A 14154-nucleotide genomic window follows, 5' to 3' on the forward strand; every position below is an offset into this window, starting at 1 on the left:
TTTGAGCCAATATCGTTTCTTACTATTGCAGTGATTCCATCCTTTATCAATGGAGCTACCCCACCTCCTTTCCCTTTCTGTCTGTCCTTCTGGATTGTCAAGTACCCCTGAATATTTAATTCCCAGTCCTGGTCACCTTGCAACCACTTCTCTGTAATGGCTATCAGATCATACCCATTTGTCTCAATTTGTGCCATCAACTTATCTATTTTGTTACAAATGCTACGTGCATTTAGACAAAGTGCCTTTAAGTTTGGTTTTTTACCCTTTTTTCCTGCTTGTTTCCTCTCTCCTTCAAACTCATTTTCTTTATTTTTGCTTTCTAATTCCAGCTTAACTCTCCTCCCTACTGAATCTATTTTCAGGTTCCCATCCCCCTGCCCAAGCTAGTTTAAACCCTCCCCAACAGCAGCAGCAAACCCCCCCACCCCCTGCGAAGATATTGGTCCCGGCTCTGTTGAGGTGCAACCCGTCCGGCTTGTACAGGTCCCACCTCCCCGAGAAGCGATCCCAATGCCTCAGGAAACTAAAGCCCTCCCGCCTGCACCATCTATCCAGCCACGTATTCATCTGCTCTATCCTCCTACTTCTGTACTCACTAACTCGTGGCACTGGGAGTAATCCGGAGATTACTACCTTTGAGGTCCTGCTTTTTCATCTCTCTCCTAGCTCCCTAAACTCTTCCTGCAGGACCTCATCCCTCTTCCTACCTTATGTCATTGGCACCGATGTGGACCACGACCTCTGGCTGTTCACCCTCTCCCCCTAGAATGCCCTGCAGCCACTCAGTGACATCATTGACCCTGGCACCAGGGAGGCAACACACCATCCTGGAGTCATGTCTGCGGCCGCAGCAACGCCTGTCTGCTCCCCTGACTAGCGAATCCCCTACCACTATAGCTCTTCCATTCTTTTTCCTCCCCCCACCCCCTCCCCTGTGCAGCTGAGCCACCCGTGGTGCTGTGGACTTGGCTCTGGCTGCACTCCCCAGAGCCACCATCGCCCCCACCGGTACTCAGAACAAAATACCGGTTGGAGAGTGAGATGGACTCAGGGGACTCCTGCACTACCTGCCAAGTCCTCCTCTTCTGTCCAGCGGTCACCCAATCCCAATCTGCCTGCACACTCTTAAGCGGCCTTTAACACATTGGTGCTGGCTTTCATTTATTAACCCATAATCTTCCAAGTGCCAATTAATTTTGTCCCGATTAATGTCTCTAAAAGTTACCCTACGACCGATGTTGGGCTGACTGGCCTGTAAATGCTGGATTAATTCCTTTCCCCTTTTTTGAACAGGAGTGTAACATTTGCAGTCCTCCAGTCTTCTGGCAACACTTCCATATCTCAGAAGGATTGGAAAATTGTGGCCAGAGCCTTCGCAAACTCTACCCTTGCTTCACTCAGCAATCTAGGATGCATCCCTTACAGAATGGGTGACTTCTCTGCTTTGAGCGCTGCCAACCTTTTAAGTACCTCTTTATCTTTTAATCCTATCCAATTTCTCTACTACCTTCTCCTTTACTGTGACATTGGAAGCCTCTTCTTTAGTGATGATAGATGCAAACTATTAATTTAGTACCTTGGACATACCCTCTCCCTCCACAAGAGGATGATTATCTTGAGTATTCTTAGCCCTAATACCATCTCATGACTCCTTTATGATTAGTTTTAATCTCTGTTTAGAAAATATTGATAACTCTTTTCAATAGTTAAATTACATTTTGCAATATATTTTATAATTAAGGTCTAGACTTTTATAATTAAAAAGTGTACCTTTCAAACGATTCCATCCTCATTGGACATTATATATATATATAGAGATGGAGATTGAACTGAATAAGAAAAGGAATTAAATCCAACACATCTTACTGGACTGCTCGACATAATGATTCGGTCTTGGACATTTAATGAGGCAATGGTTTGGACTATTGTCCACAGGTTTCCTCAGGCCTGTGTTTTGTCGACCACCTGGGAAGGGAGAGAAAAGAATATTGGCCAATGTATTTCATGTTGCATCACATAAACATACCTGCTGATGCAATCCTCTGGTTAGCAACATTGACTTTGTCTGTGAAGGTGGCTGCATCATCTCCAAAGAGCGGATATGGAAGTCTAATGAAGTAATGAAAATTGCGATACATAAATTTGACGTTTGCTTTGAAAACCTGATTAGGTAATGTGTATCTTTGATACATCTGAGCTTAAAATAATGAATAATGTATCATAAATAATAAACACGGTAATTGAGTCACCATTTCTGATGCCGAGCATATGAATGATTACAGATGATAACTTATTCATTCACAGGATGTAGTTGTCGCTGGCAAGGCCAGCTTTTATTGCCCATCCCTACTTGCTCTTTAGAAGGTGGTGGTGAGCTGTCTTCTTGAATCTCTGCAGTCTGTGTAGTGAAGGTACTCCCACATTCTGTTAGGTAGGAAGTTGGAGGATTTTGACCCAGCGATGCTGTTCCTTCATCAATATATTTCCAAGTCAGGATAATGTGTGACTTGGAAGAGGTGGTGTTCCCATGCACCTGCTTCCCCTGCCCTTCTGGGTGGTAGAAGTTGCGGGTTTGGGAGGTGCTGTTTAAGAAGCTTTGGCAGTGCATCTTGTAGATGGTACACACTGCAGCCACGGTACGCTGGTGGTGAATGGAAACCAATCAAGCAGGTTGCTTTGTCCTGGATGGTGTCAAGCTTCTTGAATGTTGTTGGAGCGGCACTCATCCAGGCAAGTGGAGAGTATTCCATCACACTCCTGACTTGTGCCTTGTAGATTGGGGAAAGGCTTTGTGGAGTCAGGACTTGAATCACTCACTGCAGAATATCCTGCTCTTATAGCCACAGGACTTATGTGGCTGGTCCAGTTACATTTTTGGTCAATTGATTCCCTCCTTAAATTTATCGAAATAATCTGTTTAACTTCAGTAGAAATTTAACTAATGCATAGTATCCCTATTTGGATTTTAAATTTTGAGCAATGTCCTTTCTTACAAATTCAGTATACTGTCAGCAAGAAATTTTTAAATTAAAATTATGGTTATATTTACTATAATCTAGCAACTTGTTTATGTCGATATTTTCAGTTCATTGCAGATTTTTCATTTGAAGAAAAAATCTTCTGCAATTGAAGTGTGCCAAGAAACTCAGCACGAGGGGTTTATACTTGATATTTTGATTTTTAAAAAAAGAGTATTTGCAACGCAAGCATTTAGAGACCCACGGAGATCTGCAGATTGGTTAAAAACAAAAGCAGATGTGTCTACACTACTGTTTGATTGATGGAATGTGGCTGAGACATTTTATATCACATGCCAGAAATCTCAAAAAGCAAACTATCTTAAAGATTTAAACAATATACCTGTTTTGATCTTTTAGAAAATCAAAAGTGTATGTTCTGCAAAGTAGTATTGAAAATCAATTGATTGGAGCTAAATTCAGATAGAGAAACAATAGGGATTTCATTCTGAGCTCAGTAACTGGTCATTTACCCATTGGGGATTGGTTCCTCCGTTGGCTCGATAGTTTAGTGCAACACATGGTATGGTTATAAGCCAAGTTCAGATCATTTCCAGGTTTGGTCTCTGATTTGTGCGGAGTTAGTTGACCTCAACTGGTGTGATCATAGAATGGTTACCGCACAGAAGGAAGCCATTTGGCCCGTCGACCCGTGCCACCTCTCTGCAAGAGGCACTTCAGCTGGTCTCACTCCCCTGCTCTTTCCCTGTAGCCCTGCAAATTTTTTTTCTTCAGGTACTTATCCAATTCCCTTTTGAAAGCCACGATTCAGTCTGCTTCCACCACCCTTTCAAGGAGTGCATTCCAGATCCTAACCACTCATTGCATAAAAAGTTTTTCCTCATGTCGCTTTTGGTTCTTTTGCCAATCACCTTAAACCTGTGTCCTCTGGTTCTCGACCCTTTCCGCCAATGGGCGCAGTTTCTCTATCTACTCTGTCCAGACCCCTCATGATTTTGAACACCTCCATCAAATCTCCTCTGATCCTTCTTTACTGTCAGGAGAACAACACCAGCTTCTCTGGTCTATCCACATAACTGAAATCCCTCATCCCTGAAATCATTCTCAGGAACCCTCTCTGTGGCTTTCACATCCTTCCTAAAGTGTGCTACCCAGAATTGGACACAATACTCCGGTTGAGGCCGAATCAGTGTTTTATAAAGATTCATCATAACTTCCTTGCTTTTATACTCTCTGCCTCTATTTATGAAGCCCAGGATCCTGTATACTTTTTTTTAATCCGCTTTCTCAACCTGCCCTGCCACCTTCAATGATTTGTGTACATACACTCCCAGGTCTTTCTGTTCTTGCTCCCCCTTTTAAAATTGTACCTTTTAGCCTGTATTGTCTCTCTCCATTCTGTCGAACAAAATGTATCACCTTAACCTTTTTTGCGTCAAATTTCATCTGCCATGTGTCTGCCTGTTTATGTCCTCTTGAAGACTGTTACTATCTTCCTCACTGTTTACTACACTTCCAAGTTTCGTGTTTTTTGCAAATTTCAAAACTGTGGCCTGTACTCGCAAATCAAAGTCATAAATGTATATCAAAAACAGCAGTGGTCCTAGTAGTGAACTCTGGGGAACACCACTGTCTATCTCCCTCTAGACCAAAAAACAACCGTTCACCACTACTCTGTTTTCTATCCCTTAGCCAATTTTGTTTACATGCTGCGACTGCCTTTTTTTGTGCCATATATTACACTAAGTGGACGCTAAGAGGCTGCAGGGTGATTTGGACAGGTTAGGTGAGTGGGCAAATGCATGGCAGATGCAGTATAATGTGGATAAATGTGAGGTTATCCATTGGGGGCAAAAACACGAAGGCAGAATATTATCTGAATGGCGGCAGATTAGGAAAAGGGGAGGTGCAACGAGACCTGGGTGTCATGGTTCATCACTCATTAAAAGTTGGCATGCAGGTACAGCAGGCGGTGAAGAAAGCAAATGGTATGTTGGCCTTCATAGCTCGAGGATTTGAGTATCGGAGCAGGGAAGTCTTACTGCAGTTGTACAGGGCCTTGGCCTTGGTGAGGCCTTACCTGGAATACTGTGTTCAGTTTTGGTCTCCTAATCTGAGGAAGGACTATCTTGCTATTGAGGGAGTGCAGCGAAGGTTCACCAGACTAATTCCTGGGATGGCAGGACTGACATATGAGGAGAGACTGTATCAATTGGGCCTTTATACACTGGAGTTTAGAAGGATGAGAGGGGATCTCATAGAAACAAATAAGATTTTGACGGGACTGGATAGGTTAGATGCGGGAAGAATGTTCCCGATGTTGGGGAAGTCCAGAACCAGGGGACACAGTCTTAGAATAAGGGGTAAGCCATTTAGGACTGAGATGAGGAGAAACTTCTTCACTCAAAAGAGTTGTTAACCTGTGGAATTCCCTACCACAGAGAGTTGTTGATGCCAGTTCATTGGATATATTCAAGAGGGAGAGGGAGTTAGATATGGCCCTTACGGCTAAAGGGATCAAGGGGTATAGAGAGAAAGCAGAAAAGGGGTACTGAGGTGAATGATCAGCCATGATCTTATTAAATGGTGGTGCAGGCTCGAAGGGCCGAATGACCTACTCCTGCACTTATTTTCTATGTTTCTGCAGTGGTTACTTTTCTTTTCTGTCTCTTTTTTGTCTCTCATAATCCAATGTTTCTTTCACTCTCATTATATTACACTACAGTAGATATTATTCAGAACACCACCATAAAGTAGGCTATTGTCTTTTTTTCAAAACAATATCCTAATTGGGCCATGTATTCTGCAATTTGAAGCTTACTGAGCAAAGCAGACATGTTGGGGTAACATGGGGAAAAAGGATCCCCTTGCAAAATATGCACTCTAAAGTATTTCATGAAGTTTTTACTTTCATGACAGCTACATTGTTGGTTTAATGGTCCATAATTTGATGTCAAAGTAATGGCGAGGCTAATAGCACTCGTCATTATTTATCTGCACCTGTTAAAGCAAGTTCAGGCAAGGGCAGATGCGCAATTAAACGTGGAAATCCAAAAGTTGCCTTCCGATATGCGCCGCTGTCTGGCTCCCCTTTGAAATGCATTGAACACTGAAGTTGCTGTCTTTGCATGGTAGATACAAAATAAACTTGTCACAGGAAGTTAGAGCTGGTCTGAAGTGATGCTAGGAGCCTGTTTTGGAGCCATTTACCGGCCATGGCTGGATTAGCTGTCCGAGATTCTTTTAACAATGTGCTAATAGTTAATTACTGCTAATGAATATCTTTGGCACTGAAAATTAATGATTATAAGTGTGGAGTCGCATTCCTTCAGATTTTACTTGTTGGATATTTTAAAAATGTGAAATTTAAAGTTAAACATTTTTTTAGGTTTTCCTTTCTCTTTTCTCTCTCTCAATCCAATCTTTCTTTCCCCCTCATTATTTATTTTTCTGTACCTGATTTAACATTGAATTCACCCACTCTAATTTACACTTCCTTCTCAGTCCTTGCACTGTTTATTTCACAATCCTTCAATCTGTTTGGTTAAGGATATTCACAGTTGTTTGCTCTGTTCACTGTGCTCCCAGAGGCCCGGATTTCCTCACTCTGAGTTTTTCAGCTCGCACTTAGAACATAAGAACATAAGAATTAGGAGCAGGAGTAGGCCATTTGACTCCTCGACCCTGCTCCACCATTCAGTGAGATCATGGCTGATCATCTACCTCAATTTTACTTTTCTGCACTATCCCCATATCCCTTGATTCCCTTGATATTCAAAAATCTATCGATCTCTGTCTTGAATATAGTCAAAAACTGAGCCTCCACAGCCCTCTGGAGTAGAGAATTTCAAAGATTCACCATCCTCTGAGTGAGGACATTTTTCCTCATCTCAGTCCTAAATGGCCGACCCCTTATTCAGAAACTGTGACCCCTGGTTCTAGACTCCCCAGCCAGAGGAAACATTCTCCCTGCATTTACCCTGTCAAGCCCTGTTAGAATTTTGTATGTTACAATGAGATCACTTCTCATTCGTTTAAATTCTAGAGCATATAGGCCTAGTCTATTCAATCTCCCTCATTGGACAACCCCCCCATCCCAGGAATCAGTCTGGTGAACCTTCGTTATACTCCCTCAATGGCAAGTATATCCTTCCTTAGGTACGGAGACCAAAACTGTACACACTACTCCAGGTGTGGTCTCATAATTTCAGTAAGACATCTTTGCTCTTATACTCAAATCCTCTTATAATAAAGGCCAACATACCATTTGCTTTCTTAATTGCTTGCTGTACCTGCATGTTAACTTTCAGTGCTTTGTTAGAAATAACCTCTTTACGGCTATCTCTAGTCACTTTAAATAATCTGGTTGAAGTGTAAACCAATATAGTGGGTATATTGTGTTTAATCAGAGTTTAAGACGGAATATGACACAATCGTTATACAGCAAAAACATATGACCATTACAATAGTTGATATCGATCCGATCGGACAGATGTTTGATACACGTGAGCACTTCTTTCCTTCCTTTTGTTTAGGGCTTCTCTATCGCTCTCGTTCCCTCGCTCTTGTTCCCTCGCTCTCTCTCACTTCCGTCAGTGAGCTTTCTTCTCTCTCTCCCGTCTGTGGGTACAAGCTTCCTGGAGGTCACATTTAACCTATTTTTAGGGGTGGGTCTGAACCGGAATATTGACGAGACCTTTTGACCTATAGCGGTTCCGCTAAAAATTTAATATCCAATAAGACTTCTAGTTCTTTGTCTCGATTCACGAAATAAAGTCCACCTTAAAAGATGTCTTTAGATTTTGATCACATCATTCTCTGTTTACACTAACCCAGGGTTTTTTCTTGTGGAAATCGTTTCATCTCTCTTGTCCCTATTTTCTAGGGTAATCAACACAAAGCTTGAGCCCTCTACCCTTTGAACTATGAGGCCAAAACCAGAAAACTGCTCGCTCAGAGTCGTTATCCCCTTTACGACGTAACAACATGTTTACATTAACTCCTAAAACTTCCATCCATTCTAAGTCTTTCTCTAACAAATTTGCTTAAAGGTACATAAACAAAACTGAAGTTTTAACTTGAAAACCCACAGATAATGGTTGCCATAGTGCAGAATGCTATAACATCTCAGCAGGGTACCAAGACATTAGCATTTCTAAGCATTGAGTGGACAGTTTGTCTCCCGTTCTAAACAACAATTTAAAACACAGCATTCATATCAGTTTTATACATAGAAACATAGAAAATAGGTGCAGGAGTAGGCCATTCGGCCCTTCGAGCCTGCACCACCATTCAATAAGATCATGGCTGATCATTCACCTCAGTACCCCTTTCCTGCTTTCTCTCCATACTCCTTGATCCCTTTAGCTGTAAGGGCCACATCTAACTCCCTCGTATTAGTTTTATGCATTTTTAGGCATCTTTAGTTTCTAACAGATTTGTGTACACGGACACCCAGGTCCCTCTGAACACCAACAATTCCCAGTCTCCCACTGTTTAAAAAATACTCTGTTTTTCTATTTTTCCTACCAAAGTGAAAACTTCACATTTCTCCACATTTGCCATGTTCTTGCCCACTCACTTAGCCAATCTATATCCCCTTGCAGTCACTTTGCATATGCCTCGCAACTTATATTCCCACCTAGCTTTGTATCATCAGCAAACTTGGATATATTATATTTGGTCCCCTCATCCAAATCATTGATATAGCTTGTGTATAGCTGAGGCCCAAGCACTGATCCTTGCGGTACCCGAGTAATTACAGTCTGCCAACCTAAAATTGACCCGTTTATTCCTATTCTCTGTTTTCAGTCCATTAACCAATCCTCAATCCCATGAACCCTAATTTTGTTCAATACCCTCTTGTGTGGCACCTTATCAAATGCCTTCTGAAAATCCAAATGCACCACATCCACTGGTTTCCCCTTATCTATTCTACTAGTTACATCCTCAAAAAACTCAACAGATTTGTCAAACATGATTTCCCTTTCATAGATCCCTGTTGACTCTACCCTATCCTATTACTATTTTCTAAGTGCCCTGTTACCATGTCCTTAATAGATTCTAGCATTTTCCCTATTATTGATGTCAGGCTAACTGGTCTCTCTCTCTCTCTCTCCTTTCTTACATAGTGGGGTTACATTTGCTACCTTCCATTCCGTGGGACTCTTACTAGGATCTTTGTAATTTTGCAAGAGGACATCCAATGTGTCCACTATCTCCATAGCCACCTCTTTCAAAACCCGAGGATGTAGGATGGGGATTTATCAGTTTTCAGTCCCATTAATTTCTCCAGTACTTTTTTTTTTACTAATACTAATTTCTTTCAGTTCCTCATTCTCGCTAGACCCTTGGTTCTCCACTATTTCTGGGAGTTTTTTTGCATCATCTTCTGTGAACACAGACTCAAAGTACTTGTTTAATTTCTCTGCCATTTCCTTATTCCCCATTATAATTTATCTTGTCTCATCCTGTAAGGGACCCACATTTACTTTCACTAATCTTTTCCTTTTTATATACCTATAGAATCTTTTTCAGTATGTTTTTATGTCTCTCGCTCATTTACTCTCAGATTCTACTTTCCCTTTATGAATTTCTTAGTTCTCCTTTGCTGATTTCTAAAATCCTCCCAATCCCCAGGCTTACTGCTCTTTTTAGCAACATTAGAAGCCTCTTCCTTTGATCTAATTCTATTTTTAACTTCCTTTGTTAGCCACGGTTGGACTATTTTTCCTGTGGCATTTTTGTGCCTTAAAGGAATGTATATTTATTGTAAATTATGTATTAATGTATTTATTCTTTAAATGCTAGCCATTGCTCATCTACTGTCATACCTTTTAATGTAGTTTGCCAATCTACCTTAGCCAACTCGCCCCTCATACCTACATAGTTTGTTTTGTTTATAATTAAGACCCTAATTTTGGATTTAACTAAATCACTTTCAAACTTAATATTAAATTCTATCATATTAAGGTCACTCTTCCCTAAGGGCCTCTTTAATACAAGGTTATTAATTAATTCTTTCTCATTGTACAATACCAGATCTAAAATAGCTTGCTCCCTAGTTGGTTCCTCAACATACTGATCTAGAAAACTAACTTGTATACATTCCATGAATTTGTCCTCCACATTATTACTGCAAATTCGGTTTGTGCAGTCTATATGTAGATTGAAGTCCCCCATGATTACCGTATTACTCCTGTTACATGCACCTCTAATTTCCTGATTTATACTCTGCCCTACATTATGACGACTGTTTGGGCCCCTGTAAACAACTCCCACCAATGTTTTCTGCCCGTTGCTATTTTCTTAGCTCCACCCAAACTGTTTCTACTTAGTGATTTTTGGAGCAAGATCCTTTTTCTCTACTGTCTTTATCCCATCGTTTATTGTCAGGGCTACCCCTCTTTTTCCAATTTGCCTACCTCTTCTAAAAGTTAAATATACTGGAATATTTAGTTCCCAACCTTGGTCACTTTGCAACCACATCTCCGTACTGTCTATTAGTTCAAACCTATTAATTTATATATGCGTTATTTTGTCAGGATTGCTTCGAGCATTCAGATACAGTACCTTTAGCTTTGACTTTTTTCTATTAATCCCTGATGTCACCTTAGTCACTGATATCCTATTACCTTTGTTACTCTCTCTGTCCCTTCCTGACCCACTCTGTTTCTTTTTACCCAAAACTCTGCTCTGCTCTAGAACCTTGACATTTCTCTTGCTGCTTTTAAATTTACTCTTTCCTGAATCCTCCCACCCCACCTTCATTAGTTTAAAACTGTCGACTACTCTAGTTATTCAATTTATCAGGACACTGGGTCCAGCCTTGTTTAAGTGGTGCCCGTCCTAATGGAACAGCTCCCTCTTTCCCCAGTGCCCCATGAAACAAAACCCCTGCCCCCCCACACCGCTCTTTGAGCCACACATTTAACTTTCTAATCTGGTTATCCCTATGCCAATTGGAGGGTGACTTGGGTAACAATCCAGGGATTACTACTTTTGAAGTTCTGCATTTTAATTTGGACCCCAACTCCTCAAACTCTCAGCAGAACCTCATTCCTAGTTCTACCTATGTTGTTGGTTCCTACGCAGCGCAAAATATGGTTGAGATTAAACAGGAGAGGGCACGTCTAAATGATGGCAGACACAGTTAGATTCACTGCTACAGAGAATTATCGCCCAATATTAAATTTCCTTACCTGCTGATGTCCCAGCGTACCCATTCCACTTGGTGCTGCTGTAAAGCAAACGTATAAGCGGAACCGTACTAAGATGGAGATGGTACTTGTCTACAGAGCTGACGTCTCCTTTAACAGTTTTATGTTTTATTTTGAAAGTCAAAAAGTAATGATGTGGTCATGAGGATAACAGTTTACTGCATATTGCATGAGTTAAATTATTGGTCTTTTAGTCTTGTTACAAGTTTATTAATGGTTCTCTGTGTTAAAATCCATGTTTAAAAGCAGGCCCATTAAATTGATTTGGAGTTAAATTTGTTCAGTTTGGTTTAAAATGTCACCTGTTTTTATATGTCTCCCTCTGAGTTTAGAAGGTTTTGCAGTTAGGCTCACTTTTAATTATAAATCTCACTTCCAACATTACCCCAATTTGACAGTGCTATTTAACAGCATACAGCAACAACAACTTGCATTTATGTAGTGCCTTCAATGTAGGCAAACATCCCAAGGTGCTTCACGCAGGTATGAGGGGAAAAAAACGGTGATCAAAAGCTTAGTCAAAGTGGTCTTTAAGGAAGAAAGGGAGGTGGCGAGGCAGAGTGTTTCGCTGGTAATTTCAGAGTGGGACTTAGGTGGCTCATTATTATTGTACTTTTCATGTCTCTTTATTTTTTGTCTCCCCTCTCACTGTACCAGTTACTTTTTATTCAAAACGAGAAATGTTGGAGATTGAATTATGCTTCCTATTTGGCTATCTATATTGCCAGTTCAACTTTTTGCCTGGTCACAGTGCAAGCTACTGATGCTCAGTCAGTAATTTTCTGTAGATTTTTCCCCTTGCAATTCAGAAGATAAATGATGGAGTCACAGTTTTGTATTCAGATGTAACACTTGCCTGCAGATCAGAAATTCAGTTTACAACATTCCTGACACAAATGTGTTCAGCATTAACTTGATTATGTTGAATTTCTGTGTTTGCTGTTATATGCTTGATACATTCTGTCTTGATCCACCCTCCAAAACTTTCAGATGGTAAATCCTATTCGTAGCAATCTCCCTGTACCAGAAAGGGAATGGTATGACCCTGCTAATTATTGTAGGCAACCATTGGGTGGATGGAATGAATTCATAGTAACAGGGCAGAAAATGTACAATGTTCATCACCTCTCGCATTCATTTTTCAGGTTGTCAAACAGCGAAAAGCAGGGACTGAGGACTCGGACCGTCTCCGTCTCAGGTAGGATTTTCTGGGGTTTAAGAAAATGCGTTTTCTTCACTTTCTAAAACCTTAAATTTAGTGGGAAACAGTGACCTGTCTAGAGGGAGAAATTGTATATTTTTCCTTCGCGTGTTTTCAAATTGTTCAAGTTGATCTTTTGCATTTTTGCACTTGAGGATTTGTGGAGTAGGAAAACATTAGTTCTGGATCTTAATTGTTTTTGCTGCTTAAATAAAATACTTCTTTATTCTGCTGTTTGGAATCCACACTTAAGTGGTTCAGAATTTTATGCATTTAAAAATTCTCAACTTAAAAATAACCAAACATGCATTCACTATTAATTATAATTTGCTACTTTTAATTGCCAATTCATTGATGACAATATTATGGTAACTCTTTCACACATGTAAAAGGTCCTAAAGGTCTTTCACATGAATAAAGTCAGTCTCAATGCATCACCAATAGTATATTGTGCTTATTTTAAATATATCCGTGAAGATTTTGTATGATGTCAACTCCTAAGTGATAATCAACTGCAGTTATCTTTATTTTCCTTGGAATTATTATATTTATGGAATGTGGCACTACTGAGTGGCCTTAAATTGAAAAACACATGAAAATGGCAATTAGAAAATCAAGTCTTATGTCCTGCAGTGTGTAAAAATGAGTTAACTCTGATATATTAGCAGGATCTCATTGTACAATGTTATACTTTTCTATAAATATAACATTTCCATAACTGAACAGTAACAATAATTGGTTATTTTTAAGTTTGTCAAACGTTGCATGTTTGCACTCATTTCACCAGCTATTTTTGCAAATAAGGAAAATGGAAAGTGCAACTCTTTAACTTCATCTACTCTTGTGAAATTGTTGCAAATTTAATTCTGCTTTGTTGATTAACAGAATTGCAGAATGAATACCCATGTAATTATGATGTGGCAAATGGCATTGATCATAATTGAACTATTTGCTGCCATACAGTGACTAAGTTGTCACAAAGGCTGGAGTCAACAAGCCACAGGCCATATTAGCTCTGTTAAATAGCAATCAACATAAAAAGTATTCTTTCTGAATGTCACAGGCTTCCATCCTACTTTCAGGTCGATCACAGATGAATGTTAAATGCCAGACTACTGAGGACAAATAGAAGTTTATTGAAATTTCAGTCAAAGCACAGAGTGAGCTGTGTATTGTGACCTCAGTGTTAAAATGATGATGAGGCCTAGTATTTGATGTGAAAGAGCTTCTTGTGTAGGAATTGCTTTCAGCTTTGTCATAGGAGTTCCACAGGAGTAGGTACCCTGCTCCATTGACTCTCAACTGCTCTTGAGCCAGTGTCAAGCTAAGGCAAAATACAATTTCCAAATCTTAATAACATTGATCAGATTATCAATGCCGTACATCTCACAAATAGTTACTGCAGCCTTAGGGCATTCAGTACTCAAAATAGCATCTTGAACTCTATTGAACAATTTCTAGTAACATTTTATGCGAGATTGCCCTGGAAGGTTTTTGCCTTTACAGAGCTGCCATTAAATTTGAAGATCAGATGAATGAGGTACAAGCTGTCAACAGTTGCAGCATTGGTATGACTGGTTGAATCAGGAGCAGATGTGATTAATACTGGGAACATGCACTGTTAATTGGTTTTCCTTCTTCGAATTTTTTTTTCTTTTTACAGCTCAACAGATACTGACTATTCGACCCATATGAGCACAAAAAAGCTCAACAATTGTTGATCATTCAAATGTTGGGCAGCCTTTAGCATTTT

The 14154-nt window shown here is 40.1% G+C and overlaps 1 protein-coding gene across 11 annotated transcripts in view; it reads left to right on the plus strand.

Annotated features, from left to right (window-relative positions):
• LOC139277362 (focal adhesion kinase 1) overlaps nt 1-14154 on the plus strand; it is a 759656-nt gene that overhangs the window by 515364 nt on the left and 230138 nt on the right. For all 11 annotated transcript variants that reach the window (XM_070895775.1, XM_070895782.1, XM_070895811.1 and 8 more), the window contains one exon: nt 12346-12398. In XM_070895775.1, the coding sequence (XP_070751876.1) occupies nt 12346-12398 (53 nt within the window). The remainder of the gene's footprint in view (nt 1-12345; nt 12399-14154) is intronic.

Source organism: Pristiophorus japonicus, chromosome 1 (assembly GCF_044704955.1).
Source record: "Pristiophorus japonicus isolate sPriJap1 chromosome 1, sPriJap1.hap1, whole genome shotgun sequence".
Lineage (NCBI taxonomy): Eukaryota > Metazoa > Chordata > Chondrichthyes > Pristiophoridae > Pristiophorus > Pristiophorus japonicus.